The 17,658-nt window shown below is 57.3% G+C and overlaps 2 protein-coding genes across 2 annotated transcripts; one reads left to right on the top strand and one right to left on the bottom strand.

Moving 5' to 3' along the window:
* ARL8A (ADP ribosylation factor like GTPase 8A) lies at nt 1-8,807 on the top strand. The gene is made up of 7 exons (XM_042976318.1): nt 1-266; nt 4,767-4,847; nt 5,207-5,280; nt 6,507-6,600; nt 6,763-6,830; nt 7,071-7,141; nt 7,687-8,807. Exons 1-7 carry the CDS (start codon nt 144-146, stop codon nt 7,734-7,736), a joined length of 561 nt encoding a protein of 186 aa, XP_042832252.1. The 5' UTR covers nt 1-143; the 3' UTR covers nt 7,737-8,807.
* A 4,338-nt stretch (nt 8,808-13,145) lies between these two features.
* GPR37L1 (G protein-coupled receptor 37 like 1) lies at nt 13,146-17,369 on the bottom strand. Its single transcript, XM_007086560.2, has 2 exons — nt 16,740-17,369; nt 13,146-13,958 (listed from the first exon to the last, which is right to left on the bottom strand). The coding sequence occupies exons 1-2, from the start codon at nt 17,367-17,369 to the stop codon at nt 13,146-13,148; spliced, it is 1,443 nt and encodes a 480-aa protein (XP_007086622.2).
* Between the last annotated feature and the right edge of the window lie 289 nt (nt 17,370-17,658).

Below are 17,658 nucleotides of genomic sequence, written 5' to 3'. Positions count from 1 at the left end.
TCGTCGGCCGCTGCGCTCCAGCCTCCGCCCGCACCGAGCCGCGGGACCCGGGCCGCACCGGGGAGGGGCCGCTCCGGGCCGCAGCGCGAGGGCAGCGAGGGGCGGCGGGCAGCCGGCACCGGGCGGGGCCGGCCGCAGCGACCATGATCGCTTTGTTCAACAAGCTGCTGGACTGGTTCAAGGCCCTGTTCTGGAAGGAGGAGATGGAGCTCACGCTGGTCGGGCTGCAGTACTCCGGCAAGACCACCTTCGTCAACGTGATCGCGGTACGGGGGCGCGGGGCGCGGGCCCGGGGCGCCGGCCGAGGGTCGGGCCTGTGTCGGCCTGCGCCGCGCCCTGGTGAGCCGGGGTCGCCGCCTGGCATGGCCGGGCACCGCCGGGCGCCGGGCGGGGGAGGAGCGGGCCCGAGCGCTTGGGGCCTAGCACGGCCCGTGGGAGACCTGGGTGGCGCGCGACCCGCTGTCCCGCCCGGGCCGGGATGGCACGGCTGGGGGCGGGGGAAGGGGGGCGAGGACACCGGCTGGGGCCCTGGGCCTGGCGGCCCCTGGGGGTCACGAGGCTGGCGGGATCCGCCGCCTGCAGAGACAGGCTCCCTCAGGTCCCCGCGCGAGGGGGCATGACGGGGCGAAAGCGCCCGGGCCTTCCCGCCCCGCGTGCGGAGGGTCGCGGGACCCGGCGGCCGGAGCGGCTTGGGGAAGGGGCCTGGGCAAGCCCAGCCCCACCCCGAGGCTTTAACCCCTCTCTGCCGGAAGGGGAAGCCCCGGCGCTGTTGAGGGGGAGGGGAGGTGTCCCTGGGGGTAGTGGCATCAGCTGAGGCCCTTGGCACCAGCTCAGACTCCTCCTCTCCAGGAACCCGCGGCGTCTTAGCTGGGGGTCCGGGGAGGATGGCATCGTAAAGGGAGTTTGGAGTCTCCGTCTGGCTCAGAAGTTGCAGCAGGAGGTGCCCCAACCAGAGGATGAGTTGGAGGGGCGCTGCCCACTCTAGGGACACGGGAGAGAGTGGCTCTGAGGGCTTTGGGTAGTCCAGACGGAGATGGGCAATTGTAAGTCTTTCACTGCCAGGGAGTGGTGGGGAAGGAGTTAAAATCTGTCTTACAAAAAGGGAAGATGGGCTCCATGGGTGTGTGAGCTGAGGCTGCGGTAATGGCTGCGGCCTGCATTAAAGAGCTTGGCTGGACTGGGCGTGTGGGGCTGAGGGAGGCTTGGGGCAGGTGCTGGGGTTGCCCCCCGCCGGTCCCAGTACCCATACTGGGGTTTCTGAGAATTGTGGATTGGCCACACACTGGCCCAAAATGCCGATGATGTGGGTTAGCAAAGAAGTATGGCCGGTCAGCCCAGGTACTTCTCTGTGTTGTGGCCCATCCCGGAAGAAGAGGGCCCCCCTGATGGATCTCAGCATCCCAGAAGGAGCATGGCCTGAGGCAGGAGGGCAGAGGGAAGGCTGGAGGCTGGAGCTGCGGGTACCCCACGGTCACATATTTAGGCACTGGCTTCCTTTTCCAAACATGTTTTGCAGAGGACTCCTGCCCCTTTCTCCACCCAGTGGTTCCTAGTTCCTCATCTGACAGGCCAGGACCTTCAGGCCCCTGCTGGTTTTTTGGCATGATAGTCTCCTAGCCGACATGTGCCCCTGGGCTCCTGTCTGAGAGTTTGGCCCCTAGTTAGATTTGGCATTGACTTGGGCTCTTGGGCCCCCTTGGGCAGGAACATAACACCTGGACTCTGATCCTGCAGGCCTGGGTGGCTTGGCTTCTAGGCATTTAGATCTGGGAGACGTCTCCAGGGTAAGGCCAAGAGGAGGATCAAGTTGTTGCTGCTCTAACAGCTCACCCTAGGTGTCACCTCCAGTCCCCAGGGAAGCCACGCGCCTGGGCAGAGATGCACAGGTACCCAGTTGGGTTCCAGTTCCTCGTCAGGAGGGCCTCCTCTAGACCTGCATCGTATCCAAAACAGGATCAGACCCAGGAACAGAACCCAAGAGTCACATATTACACTGCCAGGTCAGAGTTCGGGTGATGTACAGCTCTTAGCCCATGCATTCCCCCGTTCGATACTCAACTTGCCACTTCGGCTCACCCGAAGGGCTCACCATCCTAAAAGTGCCAGCAAAATTTCCCTTTAAAGAGGCCTTCCAAGAAAAATCACCCCTTGTGGACTTCCGCGGGAGTTTTAGGATCAGGGAAACTGGTGTTCTCCAATCCTCCAGGGCTCCCGCACTGGCATTTCTGCCCACCTTGTGTATAACCACCGTAGAATGTCTTTCAGAAGGAAATGAAGAATCGGGACCCCTGGCCTTTGTTCCTATGCCCACCGCTGACTTTCTGAATCACCTTTGCCCGCTCATTTGTCATCTGTTGGTCTCAGCTTTTTTCCCATTTGGCTTTTTCTACTCCCCCTATGAGGTCTGACTGTAAATAGAAGTTGAGTTTTTGTGTCTAGCTACTCAGCATGCTAATGTGAACTGGAAAAAAAAAAAAATTATACAGAGACTTCACAGTCCTCCTAAGGACCTAGAAGTGTTCTGTTGAGTTCCTCTCAAAAAGTTGTGATGGAAAAAGTAGGAGATGTTTTGCCTGAGGGAAAAAAAGAGAGCCATTTTCAAATATTTAAAAGTGTAAAAGACTGTCCTATGGAAGAACTACTCTTGGGGTACCCAAGTCTTTGGAACAAGGGATGGAAGTTCTAGGAAGATGAATTTTTGACTCAGTATACAGAATTTTCAGACAGTGGGAGCCCACCCAAGAGGGAATGAGCCAGGGGGCATTCGAGGCTGAGACAAAAGGTTACTTCCAGCCGTTAAGTGAGGAGCTTGTGAGATCAGGAGGCATTAGCAGGGAAATGAAGTCATAACCTGGTTGCAGCTTAGCTTTGATTCACAGCTGAACTGGCTATTTGGGTACCGGGGAGCCTGGTTTCCCGAACGTTTTCCTAGCCCCAAATCACATTGTGCCAGGCCAGGCTTTTTCAGGTATATGGGAGCCTATGAATCTTCTATTTGCCAGAGATGCCAGATGGCTCTTCATGCGACACCCAGACCATTTCCATTTCCAAGCACTTTGCGAGCCTTATTTGCCAGTCTCTAGGAAACAAAAACCCTGGTCCCCATTTCACGGGAGGAAGCCTTGAGGCCCGATGAGGTTGAAGTGTCTTGCCCACGCTCCTCCATGTGAATGGTTAATAAAAACTGGGCTTTCTTCTTTAGACCCTTATGTTCTTCAGCAGCCCCGATGGGGAGGAGTGGACTTTGGTCCAGCGGGTGCCCCCACCCCCACCCTGGCACCTTGCTGGGGTTTGGATATTAGACCACATGTGTTTAGGGCCTCCATACTTAGCTGGAAGCAAAGCCGTCCTCCTTCAGGATGCTCCCTTTCCCTCGGTGATTCCGAACTTTTAGGGCTCTGGGACCCTTTTGATAACTGATAAAAATTAGACACCCTTTCCCCAGAGAAGTGTCCATACAAACAAAAATTTTGTACATGCACATCGGGAGCAATTTCAGGGGGTTTACGGACTCTCTGCAGTCCACCTGTGACCCTTGGGGTGGGAACCCTTACTCTACCGTGTCACGAGCATGAGTCATAAGGACTCAGTTCTCACTTGCAAGAACTTTGGTGAATGAGTTTGGGTGATTCCTCTGGATAAAAGGGAATCGCTCGCTCTCATTTGGATGGATCCTCAGGCAGTCTTCATTCAGGCCTACAGGCTCTGGATAAGAAATCGTCATCTCCTACACCTTGGCTAAGGGGCAGAGCCCCTGACTTCCTTACGTGACCTGAGGCAAATTATTCCTACCACCTAGCACAAACAAATGGCATGGTAGAGAGACAAGGCTGTCACCCTCAGATTCAAGGTTAAGCAAGTCCCATCTCCTGCACCTGAGGGGGGTGGTTGTAAGCAAAATTGTCCTACATGTGAACACGGAAATGACCTTGGAGCAAGTTTGGTCTGGCCTGCAGGCCTGGGCTAGTTTAGAGCAATCTAGACATCTTGGAGACCATTTAGAGGGGGGAGAAACGACGATCGTTTGAATTCGAGAGTGGGTTATGGGATATGGAGTTATAGTCAACTCCTAATTATTCAGCAAACATTTGCTAATGTTGTTAATGGAGGCGTGGTTCCCCTCCCCAAGAAGCTCTCAGTCCAGTGGGGAGACACATAAGTCAACAGGGAGTACAGAGTGTGGATTATCCATCCTAACAAATGGGAGTGTAGTACAAATAGACCACAACCACCGGACAATCCAGAAATTACTTGGTGGGCATTGCACGTTGGGGTGGCCACTTTACCTTCCCTCAAAACATTTGCTGCCAGTTTGAAGATATGTCTCCTTCCCTTGAGATCCCCCCTCACTGCTTATCATGAGCTGCTTGAAGTTCTTTTGTTGGGAGGTAATTCTTCTGCTCCACTGGAGACTAAGTACAATAAAGGGGCTCCTGTTCCAACAGAGAGATGTAGGTTAGACTTTAGGAGGAATTTTTTCCCCGGTCTGGGCTGCGAGACTTTGAGTTTGCCTGAAGAAGACAGGCCTCGTGTTCATGGGAGAGCCCCAGGAACTGGGTGAACACCTGAGTTGTTTATGGCCATCCCCCCCTGAAACCAAGGGACACTCAGGAGATGGCCCCATGCCCCCCCGCAGAGGGGTGCCTGTGAAGCTCGGGCCTGGCCTCTGCCTCACTCTTGCAGCCTTGTGGCCGTGGCCACCAGAGGTGGCGTATCTGGGTTCTGTCAGTTGTTACCCCTTTTCCAATTCTGACTCTTCCTCCCAGTCAGGACAGTTCAACGAGGACATGATCCCCACCGTGGGTTTCAACATGCGCAAAATCACCAAAGGGAACGTGACCATCAAGGTGAGCGGCAGGAAGCCAAAACTCTGGGCACAGCTGGGGCCACAGAAGAGCCCGTGTGTGCCTGTTGGGGCCGGGCACCCGGAAGGGAGTTGGGGAGGGCATCTGCGGCCCCTGGGGGGAGAAGCTGAAGGAAAGCCGAGGCTAGGATAGTGCGGAAAAGAGCACAAGACTTCTGAGGCAGTCAGAGGGGTGCAGAGACAGGAGGACCGGACAGCACGTGAATCCTGGGGGGGGGGGGGGGGGCAGGGGGTGGGGGTGGTGTGTGCAGGGAGTAGGGGAGCGGTGAGGGGGACTTGGGAGCCAAGATGGGTTCGATTGCCTGCTTGCTGCTGAGACCGTGTCACCCTCTTCTCGCTCAGCTCTGGGACATTGGGGGACAGCCCCGATTCCGCAGCATGTGGGAGCGCTACTGCCGAGGAGTGAGTGCCATTGTGTAAGTGCAGGGCCAGGCTGGTGGCAGGACTCAGCCTCACCTGGCTCCCCGCCCCCCACCACCACCCCGCCCGCCCCGGCCCCACAACCTCACTACCTGTAGGAGCCACAGGTCCAGAACTGGATCCATCAAAGTGCTGGGTTCACAACACACTGTCCGTACACGGCCGGCCTTTACTTTGTGTGCAGATAAGAATATCTGTGAAACACTCTGGGCACCTCCCGGCCAATCTGAGAACCAGAGCATCAACCGGCTCAAAGTACCTGTGTCTCCCTGCCTCCCCCCAATTTAGAGTCACCGCTCTCCTGACTTTTGTGCGATTTAAATGGCTCATTCCCTTGCTTTTAAAAAATAATTTTATCTCACATGTGTATGCCCAAACAAAAGATTGTTTTGTTTTCATTGTTTTTTACCTCATGTAAAAAACATTTTTTGGGGGGGCGCCCGGGTGGCTCAGTGGGTTGAGCGACCGACTTCGGCTCAGGTCGTGATCTCGCGGCCTGTGAGTTCGAGCCCCGCGTCGGGCTCTGTGCTGACAGCTCGGAGCCTGGAGCCTGCTTCGGATTCTGTGTCTCCCTCTCTCTCTGACCCTCCCCCTGTTCATGCTCTGTCTGTCTCTGTCTCAAAGATAAATAAACATTAAAAAAAAAATTTTTTTTTAATTATTTTTAATGTTTGTTTATTTTTGAGAGAGAGAGAGAGACAGGGCGTGAGCGGGGCAGGGTCAGAGAGAAAGGGAGACACAGAATCCGAAGCAGGCTCCAGGCTCCGAGCTGTCAGCACAGAGCCCGACGCGGGGCTCGAACTCACGGACCACGAGATCACGACCTGAGCCGAAGTCGGTCGCTCAACCCACTGAGCCACCTAGGTGGCCCTGACCTCATTTTTTAAAAGTATCTTGCTGCAAGAAAATCTTCTGGGGCATCCTTTGCTTTTTTCTCACTCACCCATAGCTAGTCTTTCCCTGAACACTTAAGAGGGTCACTTTGGGAGGGATTTACACATAATCTCAAAGAGCCAAGCTTCACCCCCTGCATGACAGCTTCTTCGGAGGGGACTTTGGACGACGGGATAACGGCAGGCCCTGGAGGAGGCCTAGATAGCCCACAGATCAAGAGGTGACCAAGCCCAAACAAGAGGTTTGCTCCGGCAAGCAGCAGGTCCTTCTCTTCCTACCTCTCAGCCTGTAGTGTCAACCTGCTTGTCCCCACCCTGCTGTCCCCCAGGTACATGGTGGACGCCGCTGACCAGGAGAAGATTGAGGCCTCCAAGAATGAGTTGCACAACCTGCTGGACAAACCCCAGCTGCAGGGCATTCCGGTCAGCAGCGCATTGGAGTGGGGGAGGCGGGGAGGGAGCCCGCTGGGAAGTCACTGGGGGCCTGGACAGAGGCAGGTGAAGGCCAGGCACGGTTGAGGTGGGGAGAGGAAACAGACGGCCTGGCCCGGCAGCCCTGGACCTAGTCTTTGTCCTCCTCTGTAGGTCTTAGTCCTGGGTAACAAGCGAGACCTTCCAGGAGCACTGGATGAGAAGGAGCTGATTGAGAAAATGTGAGTTTGGCTACTCTTCTCTGTCCTTCCTCCCTGCTCCCCCGATTTCCCAGGCCACGGAGAGGGAGACGGCTTGCTGCTGCTCTCAGTATTCGCCACATGGTGGCAGCAGAGCCTACCTTTCCCGGAGCCTCGCCCTCCCCATTGTAGCTCCTGAGCAAGAAAAGGACTCTGGCGCCCCCAGCCCCAGGCCTCCTGGGCAGTCCTAGCCTCAGCAGGTTCTACTCTGGTTTCCCCCAGGAATCTTTCTGCCATCCAGGACCGAGAGATCTGCTGCTACTCCATTTCCTGCAAAGAAAAGGACAACATTGGTGCGCGTGGGTATGGGGGAGTTGCTGGCATTCTGGGAAGAGCCTGGGACAAGGGGAGGAGCGGAGAGGCACTTCTGGGTGTTCTGGGGCAGTGACTCTCAAAGGTTTTCACTCCACAACCTTCCTTGAAGCCCAAAGCTCTATGGTTCTCCTGGGGTAGGACAGGCATCGGGGAAGCTCAGAATCTGAGCATCACCCGGCTCTGCCCTCTACTGGTTGTGTGATCTTAGGCAAATCGCTCCCTTCCTGGAGCCTTGCTTCCCCCACTATAACGGTCACAGGGTTAGATCAGGCGATTCCCAGGCCCCTTCTGGCTGTGACGTCCCATGGCTCCGTCCTTCACGCCACCCAGATGCCCCCCGCCACTCATCTGGGGCTGTTTGGAGCTCGATGGCTCTGGGCTTTTGCTGCCCTTAGAGTCAATCCCCAGTTGCAGTTTTGGAAGCCCTGGGCTTAGGCCACTCCCTAAGGTGTTTGTTCCACCTCCCCAGTCGGCCCAGCACAAACTAGAAGGCCTATAAACCTCTCTGTCGTCCCCCACCCAGATATCACCCTACAGTGGCTTATTCAACACTCAAAGTCACGGAGAAGCTGAGACTGCGGTCCTTCCCCCTCGGACCAGGGACCTGCTGTCATCCAAACCCGAAGCCGAGCTCCCCGCCCACCCTGCCGTCCCCCCTAAGCCCGCCCCTCCTCACTCAGCGTGGGGAGGGGCCCTCTGGGGATCCCAGAGTCCTGTTCTGCTGAGGTTTGAACTCCTGATTTTATTGTAAAATAAACCGTTCCCATTCTGGCCCCCTAACCTCTCGCCCTTCCCCTTCCCTCTGCCTTCTGCCGGCCCTGCTTCCGGCCCCTTAACAGCCCTGGCCCCATAGCCCCTGCCCTCCTCTCTCCCGTGCCCCACTCCTACACTGCCCTTTTCAACACTCTTCTGTTGTCGTCCTGTGTGTACAGTATATATATGTATATATATTTTAATTTTTTAATTTAAGCAAAGACTAAAATCAACCATTTGATGCTGCAGGGGCCCGTCAGGACCCAGGAGGGGGGCGGTCTGGAAAGAAGGAAAGAGATGCGGGGTGGGCTTGGGGCAGGTTCAGATTAGGAAAGTGAAGGCTGGCACCTGGGGGGCAGGTACCAGCCAGGGCACTGGCGGCCATCCCCATGTCGCGTTCATTTCCACTTCCTGATCTGGCTTGTCCCCGTAGTGCTTGAACGCCACAGGCTGACTGCCACCTCCGGAGGTGCCCCTGTCTGCCCCCCCACCCCACCCCAGCCTCAGTAGGGCCACCAGGCACAACCAGGTGCCAGAGAGCACCAGGCGGAAGGGGCAGGAGGCCAGCGCCCGGGGCGCCCCAGCAGCCCCTCCTGCCCGTTCCTGGCTCCCAGCTCCTGCCCCTTCCTGGGGCCCCCCAACTCCATGGGCCACCTCATTTTCTGTTCTCATTTTGCAGAGTTGCACAAGGAGAGAACTCAGCATGGGGGGTTGGTTCTTTGGGTTTTGTTTTCTGTTGGTTTATGTGTTTAATTTAATGATTTGTAAAGTGATGTTCCTCTTCCTTTTTTACACTTTTCAGCTCATATTTAACCTCTGTTTGGAAAATGATTCTTGTAACTGTACATTTTTTTGCCTCCTAACACGAATAAATGACCAGTTTTGTGTCGGGGGGGTGTACGGGGCTGGTTATTTGTCCGTTAGATGCCACGGAATGACTGGCTGGCCCGCACACTGGGCACAAACAGCCACGGAGAGGGAGGCACGCGCTCACACCGGGCACACAATGGCACTTCACACAGCAGCCTCCCGCGCGTGTGCCGGGCCTCGCCGGGCCTCCCTCTCCCTCCCTCGTCAGATTCGCATGCGGTCGGCTCTGAGCTTCCAGCTGCCAAGTGGAGCTAAAGAGGAAGTCTGTTTAAGGACCTGCCTGGGGCTGGGGTCAGCGTGGCGGGAGTGTGGGGCTGCATCCCGATGTGTGCGGGGCTGCGCCTCCCTCGAGTCCATTCAGAGCCCTACCTGCAGCCACAGCGAATTGTCCTCCAGGGGGCGGTGCCGGGCCTGCAGAGCCTGACGGCTTCCCCCCTTCCCTGCTTCTCTGTTGGTGTCTGTGCCACCGGTTTCTTGGGAGAGAGGCCGTACCCTTGTTCCTGTGCCCAATCCCAGTCCTTTCCCTACTTGACCCCAGCCTTCAGAGCTGGTCCCCCCTCCTCCTTGCCCACAGCTGCGGCTTCTGAGCCTTGCAGGCCCAGCTTACCCAAATCCGGGGCCATCTTGACCCAGTTTCGCAGGAAAGCCCCGCCTCTCCCCTGCTCCGCCCCCTTCAGTCTCCCGTCCCCCTGGAGAACAGAGCAGGCCCTTACAGCAGCTGTTTTCTCGTCCTCTAGTCCTGCCTCTGCTGGAAGTCACTTCTAGTCACTTCTGCAGGAAGAAGGAGGCATGGTTCCCTTAGATGTGGGAGCAGGGATCCCAGGGCTTTGGCCTCAAGGGTCCTGGGCCTGCCCTATTGGCTCTGAACTTCACCTATTGGCACCTATTGGCTCTGAACTTCTTGGTGCCCAGGGCTTCCTCCTGAAGGTAGTTTATAGTCAGAAATGACTCTGGGCGGGGGGGGGGGGGGGGGGGGGTGCCTGTGTGGTGGCTCAGTCGGTTAAGCGTCAGACTTCGGCTCAGGTCATGATCTTGCAGTTTGTGAGTTCGAGCCCGGCGTCAGGCTCTGTGCTGACAGCTTGGAGCCTGGAGCCTACTTCGGATTCTGTGTCTCCCTCTTTCTCTGCCCCTCTCCTGCTAGTGCTCTGTCTCTCAAAAATAAATAAAAGTCCAAAAAAAAAAATTTTTTTTTTTTAAAAAGAAAGAAATGACTTGCCTGGAAAGGCAGTTCCCCTTTACCAGAGGAGTTGGAGGAAAGAATGTGGATGGAATTAGGCAAATGGAGTGAAGTGGTTTTAAGGTGTCTTCTAGCTCCTAAGGAATAGGAAATGTGCCCCCTGGTTAAGGAGGCTGAAGGTGGGACCAGGCTGCCCCCGTGCTCTCCTGGCTGCAGAGGTGGCAGGAGTTGCCCTTGGCCTAGGAAGCTGGAGAGGCCTGACGGTCACTCATGTGGGGAGCAGGACGGGGCAGGTGTCAGGGCAGACCTGCCTTTCCCGGTCCTGAATCCCCCGATGAGGGGTGACATTGGAGGTTAGACAGGATGAGCTGCTTACCAGCAAGCAGGCATCATCCTACCACAGTGGCTGCACGCAGCAGGTGCCTAATAGGACCTAAAGAATTTGTGGAAGTTGGACCGGGAACAGACTGTGCGTATATATGTAAATCATCGTTCGGGGCCCTTTCAAGTCCCAAAGCCTGGATGAGTTTTGAGAGTACCCTGGCAAGCCTAGTCTGTAGTACTAGAGAATTCATTTCCCAAAAGGAAGGAAGAAAAGGTGCCAGGCGTCATGCCACATGCTTTATATATCTTGTCTCGTTTAATGACTGTAGTCCTCTGTGAGAGAGGGGTTGTTCCCATTTTACAGATGAGGAAACTGAGAGGCTCAATGACCACGTCCGGTCCCATTGGAGGGAGGTGATTCTCAATGCAAAGTGCTCGTGCTCTCTGCCCCCCACTCCCAGCTGAAGGGGGAGGCTCCGTGGATTGCCCTCTCCCCCCCACCTGGCCTCGGGGTCTGAGGGCTGGTCTAAAGTCTGCCCCGAGGGGGAGGGAGAATGTCTGTGCTGCCTCTGAGCATCCCAGCTCAAATCCACCACCCGCCAGTGTGCCAACCCGCCCCCCCACCAGCAGCCTGGGACCCCTGAGCAACAAACGCCACATTGTTCCCCCAGCTGGCCCAGGCCGGAGGGACAGTGGCTCTTTCCCAAGGCGCTGCTGGCCTGCTGACTAATCTTGCAAGCCATTCACGTTGGCAGGCATGGAAGGCGGGGCTGGTGGCAGGGCCTCGAGACACCATCTTCCCCCTCTCATCAGCCCTGAGCTGGCCAAGCAACAGGAGGGAGAAGCAGGGGTGGGGGGGTGCCCTCTGGAAAAGTCCCCCCAAACAGGATGTCAAGGTGCCCCCTCCCCTACCCTCAGCCTTCCATCCTTGGCCCTCTCCCCGTGCCAGACTTCACCTCAGTTCACCCCGGGCCCCCTCCCTACATCCCATAGGAAGCTACTGGTGCGTCTAGAACGAGGGTGGGGACGGGGGTAGAGAGGGAGTTGGGCGGGGGTGGAGAAAATGGCCCCCATATCCTCAGTGCCGCAAGCCTGCCTTTGGCTCCCTCTCCAACCTGCCCCCCGCCCACCCATCTTAAGTTTCTACGGACACAGCTGAGGGCTTCGGTCACTGTGGCAACAGGTCTGCTGAGAAATGGGTGGGTGTCACTCCCCAGCACAAAGAGTGTGTGCATGGCAGCTCTATCACTTAGCAACGGCCTCCCTCTCTCTTGGCGTCACCCGTCCTGGGGGTGGGTGCCAGGAAGAGAGAACAAGGCCATTAAGATCCCCAAGAGAGGGGGGGAAGGAGGCTTGGGTCGGGGCCGGGCTGAGGCCAAGGGGTGTGGGTGGGGTGGTCAGAGGAGAAAGGAGCCCAGTGCACTCAGCAACCTCTGTCCCTCATCATCCCTTCCGAGGCCCCGTGCAAATGTTTTAGGTGGATCTGGTGGGCAGAAGTCGCCACTGGGACCCAGAGCTGCACTTGAGACAAAGCTGGGCTTAGGAGGCAGGGAGTGATTTGTGGCCTAGGCCGAGGTGTCCCTTCTGGTTGAGCTTGTGCCAGCTCCTCGAGGCCCAAACAGGGTTAAGGGGGGCTGTGGAAGGACCCCAGAGGGGTACCTGGCGGAAGTGGGACACCCGGGGCAAGACCGGCGGGAGGAGCTGAGGGGTTTCTGGGGGCACAGGACGGAGCTCTGGCTGCCAGGGAGGGGTGTGGTGGGGGCAGGGTGGGGGCAGACCAGGAGCAGGCAGCTGGGCCGTCTACGGGCAAAACAGTCTGTTCTAAGAAACTGAAAAAGAGCAGCTCTCAGAGTCAGAGAGGCTGGAAGGCCCCAGGCTCACCGAGCAAGGCTGCTGGTTTCTCTAAAATGGGGGCTTTGTGGAGGAGGAGGAACAGAGTGGGGGCTCCAGAAGAGATAAGTTTGGCGCCTTTTGACTTCCCAAGGATGCTCGGGCTCAGGCTAGGACAAAGACTTAGTACTCCACCTCCCAAGCCCTTCATCTACTCTGCCCCTCAAAAGCCGTAGGGCCATAAGGCTGGGCAGGACATCAGCCACAGGCCATAAAGGGCCAAATGCGGCCGGGAGGAATCCCCCCAGGGCGCCACCTGTCCTGGAGAAGGGCCAGGTGCATCCGGGCACTGTCAGGATGTGGCACAAGAAACTCCAGTGGGCACAGGGATAGTTCTACCTAGTTTATTGTTTTTGAAGAAGGGCCTTCTACAAGGGAGTACCTACCACGGGGCGGATGGCGGCGGGGCAGGGGCGGGGGGAGGGGGGATTGGCACAGGGCAACCCAGGAGATGTCAGAGAAGGAAGAAGAAAGAGAGAGAAATCCTCCGGAAGAAGAGAAGGTGCCGGGAGGAGGAGATGTCTAAGGCTAGGGCAGACCTGGTCTAGAGAAGAGCCAGGCAGGACTGGCCCCCAAAAGGCCCCCTGTTCTAGGATGAATGAGAGTCAGCAGGCAACGCTTAGAGAAGAGCCAACTAAAGTACAGCAGATTCCAAGACAGAGGCAGGTGAAGTTCTGGCTCCCAGCTGGGGGACTGAGAGTTTCTAGGCAGTTCTAAGGACCTGGAAGCATTACCACCCACCGAGGACAGGGCTGGGAGACGCCAAGAGACAGCCGGGGAAGGCCCTGCTGGGGGAAGGGGCTTTGGCACACCCGAACCCCCACAAGAGGGACCAAGTCCACCTCTAGACAGCAAGACGGGCAGAGAAGCAAGATCTATGGGGCCAGAAACACCAGACACAGGCTGGGGGGCACCCGCCCTGCCCCACCTGGCCCCTGCTCCCGCGGCCCCCCACCCCCACCCAGGCCTCAGCAAGGCGTGCCCAGGGGCAGGAGCGGGGGCGACTCCCTGGGCTTGTGGAAGTAGATGGAGGAGGGCAGCTCGGTCTTGAGCTTGTTGTCCGAGCCGCTGGCGGCTGAGGCCTCCGAGGCGCCACCACACTCGGCACAGCAGCAGCAGCAGCAGCCCAGGAAGGCCTGGCCCAGCGGCCTGCAGATACACAGGAGGAGCACGGGGGTGATGGCTCCCTTGAAGAAGATGGAGAACTGGTTGATGAGGCCCAGGAGGTCCAGGGTCTGGCGAGTCAGCTCAGTGGACAGGTAGGCCACCACGATGTTGCAGACGTTCTCGGGGAGGGTGCAGAGGGCGTAGACCACGGTCAGGCCCACCACGGTGCTGTTGAGCTGGCTCTCGCACTGCTCGTGTTTGCCTGCCCGGCACTCCGGCTTCCTCCTGGGAGGGCTCCGCACCCGCCACGTCACCAGCTGGCAGGTGACCGTGAAGAGGATGGGCAGGCAGAAGTAGCAGCCAAAGTACCACCACATGCGGGCGTTCTGGTAGGTCATCACCAGCGAGTAGAGGGACTCGGGCAGGCTGGCCGAGGGTTTCATGATGCATGAGTCCACAGTGCCCGTGGCGGGGGCAGGCTCCTGCGACAGCTGCCACAGCAGGAGCTCGGGCACAGCCAGGATCATGGAGCCCACCCAGATGACAGCCAGCTTGGCCAGGATGGACTGGCACCGCTCGATGGGCCTCACCTTTGGCAGGGTGCTGGTGGCCACATGGAAGCGGTCGATGCCCAGGGCGCAGAGGCTGAAGGTGGTGACTCCCAGGGAGGAGACCTGTGGGCAAAGGTGTAGAGGAGGAGAGAAGCACGTGGTCAAACCCAGGAGGCGGGAGGAGGCCTGGGTTTCTGGCTCAGACGGGAAACTGGGTGGTAAGTGTAGAAACAACAGTAATGACAACCACCATTTAGTGAGTATTTTCCGCGAGTCAGGCACTTGATGTACGTCGCCACATCCTTGCAGCCAACCATCGTACAGACGAAGAAACTGGCTCGGGCAGGATGAGTGACTAGGTGGATGGCAGAGTTGAGATCCACACACAGACGGGCCCGACTCTTTCCACCCTGCTTCTTTGCCTCTTGGGCTAGGGAATGAATGGCCTGGGTCCCACAGACCCATATGCTCTCTGAGAGACTCTGGAATATCTTCCCTAACGAAGAATCAAGACAAAGACATAGCAGTTCTGGGTCTTTGTGGGTCCTTCCATCCCCAGATCCCATTATTCCATTATGTGCCTCAGGTGAAAGGTTTTTGAAACATGGCTCAGTCACACTCTCTCTCTCTCTCTCTCTCTCTCTCTCTCTCTCTCTCTCTGTCTCTTCATCCTATCCAAGAAAGCTAGGGGCCTGGCTGCGGGAGGAAGCAGCCTTCCTCCAAAACAGCCTGGGCCCACCCTCCCTGATGCTATTCATTGAGCACACAGGAAAATCACCCTGTGAGCCAAGAGAGAGAAGCCCGAGCAGCAGGGGAAGAAAGTGCCAGAGAGAAGAGAGGAAGAGGAGAACCCTCCCAAGCTATCAGATGATGCTCAACCACACTCAGGGATTGTGCTCAGATCCCCCCTTCTGTCCAAATTCTTCCCTCTTCTGGCTGGGGGAACACAATCTCTGGCTCATTAGCACAGCCACCAAGTGATCTTTGTGAGAACCGGCACCCCCCACCCCCCACTCCCTTGGCAAGGGAGCCCGGGCCTGCGGAAGAGCAGCCTTGGGGCTTGGACAAAACCAAAAATAACACACACAAAAAAATTCCAAGTTGCCTTCTCCTGCTCCCTCCTGCGGGCCCTCCTAAGATCCCCCCTACGGAAGGGTTCTGGGACAGGGTATTTTTCCCTCAACTCCTCCCCATCACCCAGCCTAAAGGGGGGCTCTGTCAGCTCATGAACCATCTCCTTCCTCCAGGAGGTGTGGAGCGGGTGGCCCAGGAGGTTGTGAGCCACAGCCTAGGTATTAAGTATGTTGAGACCCGCAGTCAGGCAAGGCAGGCTTTCGTGCAGACAAGAGTCCACATGCGTCTGCCCTCCTCCTCTCCTGCTCTTAGACCCTCCCTGGTGAAACCCACCACTTACTGAATTATTTTAATTCTAAGGACTTTGTCGATATTTCCCATTTAATCCTTCAAGAATTCATTCAAATGGTTATTATTATTATTCCCAACTTACAGAGGGGAAAACTGAGGTTCAGACAGATTAAGCAGACCTAGGTCACTCAGCTAGTGAGGGGCAAAGCCTGGTTTCTAATCTAGTCCTCTTGCCCAACCTTTCACAGCGCGCCTGGGTCCTAAGCCCCAGATGATAACGAAGATGCCGGGGCTAGTCCCAACCATAGGGCCTTCTGTCAGGTTTGGGTACCTTTGGGCCACGGTGAGGCGGTCTCCCTGGGTCGGGAAGGACACAAAGGGCTGCCCCAACTGCTGAGCCTCAGTCTGTCCAAATATGAAATCATCACTAATATACAGTGAACTGGGGACCGAGTTGGGAACAGAACCTACGTCCAGACGCCTGATCCTGATTCCTTCTCCACTCCGGCAAGCCACTCACGTCCCACAGCATCATCCACTCTCGAGAGGAGCAGCAGCCTTCATGGGGAGGCCACAGCTACTCCAGTCCTCATTAGTAGCCTCCCTCCCGCCCCGCCCGTAGCCAAAATTTAAAAGGCTGCTCGCTTATTTTGTGCCCCTATATAGACACAGTGGCCTTGCTGTGTCTCACATAAATGCACATATATTGGTATATTTTTGTAATGTTTGGGTTAGGCTCTCTGTGTAGGATCTATACATCCATCATCACTCATGTGCCTGTCGTTAGGTGGGAGTTCCCAGAAATGAGGTTGGTGATATATTTTAGAATTGTAGAATAAACCCACCAGTGGGGCCATCTGGTCTACCCCATGGTGGGGCAATAAGCAAATTGGACAGGAGATGTGACCTGCCCCAGTGATACCCGGTATGTCAGAGACATAAGTTGACATTAAGCCCCTCGCCCCCAGGCTCTAGCATCCAGAACTAGGTCTTCCCTTTTAGAGAGGGATGACAATAGTCACAGTAAGGAAGGGACTTTCCTTCTGGCGTTTGCGTTCAAGGGGAGTAGATACTGACTTGACCTGGGGGAGCTGCAGAAGACTGGAATCTCCCTTTACATACTGCTTAGGGAAGCAGAATATTCAGAAGTCAATACCTTGTGGGTGCAGGGCAGCGGCAGTGGCAAAAAGGGAGAAAAAGGAGACACACAGCCGACAGAGCAATTTCTGCGGTGGAAAGATGGAGGGGGGTTAAGGCAGGGAGGGGACAGCTCAGAGTAAAGAGAAAGGGGGAGAGATCTGCCTCGAGGCTGCTCCTGAAGTAAGAGACCAGGCTAAGGCTGGCCCCCAGGGCTCCCACACACCTTCCTGCACCCCCTAGATGCCTTGGTTTCCCTGGGAGCCAATACCGCATTTGTCTCCTCGCCCAAATTGGAGGAGAAGCAAGACGGAGCTCTGGGCCTCTGGGGTCCCGCACACCCACATGTCCCACTTCCGACAGCCTGACGGATTGCAGCCCCAGAGCTGGACACACACTCACCTCCATGAAGGGCACGGCCCGGCAAGAAACGTCACCCAGCAACCTCTGCTTGGTGATCTCATTGAAGATAACAACAGGGAGGCAGAAAAAGAGGACCAGAAAATCCCAGAGGGCCAGGCTCGCGAGGATAGAGTTCCAGGCACTCTTCAGGTAGTAGCTGTGCCACACGATGCACATGACCGACAGGTTACCCACGATGCCCACAGCGAACAGCACCAGGGCCAGGAGCATGATGGCATAGGCACTGTAGGAGCTCTCGGTCACCGGGTACAGGGGGTTCTGAATCTGCAGCCTCTGACCCGGCGTCCCCGTCAGATTGCCCCGAGGCTCCCGCCTGCCTCCTGGGCTGCCCCCGTCCTTGTCTGGGTTGGGGCTGGTGGCCACCAGGGCCTGGGTGGGCTGCAGGCCAGCAGGGTGGATGGGCCGCGGGTACTCGGCCCACTCCTCGGGCACATACTGCTGCACCTCCCTGGCCTCGTCATCCTCAGTGCCTCTCTTGGACCGGCTCTGCTGCTCCTGGGCCTCGGCTCTGTGCCCGCCCGAGTGCAGGGCGGCACCCCCAGACACTCTGCTCAGCCCCGCGGCCAACACCACAGCAAGAGAGACGGCCAGCGGCCACGGCCACTGCATGGCCGGACGAGCAGGAGGCAGCTGCCCCACGAAGAGCAGGTGAGAGAGAGGGGTCCAAGCGCAGGGCTGACCGGAGAGAGGCAGCTGGCCGCTTGGTCCGCCTCCAGTCAGGCGTCTGGCATCACCAGCCTGCTCCAGTGGACCCGAGCTTCTCCCTCCCACCCCGTTGGCCAGGGGCCGGGCAAGGCCCTCTGCTGGACATAGAGCACTCATCTTGCCCTCCAGGACACTCCTCCTCGGGCCCCACAGGGCAACGGCAGGTCAGACCTGCGGAGGCCTCAGAGGCCAC

This window comes from Panthera tigris, chromosome F3, assembly GCF_018350195.1.
Source record: "Panthera tigris isolate Pti1 chromosome F3, P.tigris_Pti1_mat1.1, whole genome shotgun sequence".
Classification (NCBI taxonomy): domain Eukaryota; kingdom Metazoa; phylum Chordata; class Mammalia; order Carnivora; family Felidae; genus Panthera; species Panthera tigris.
This window is presented reverse-complemented; position numbering and strand designations above follow the sequence as displayed.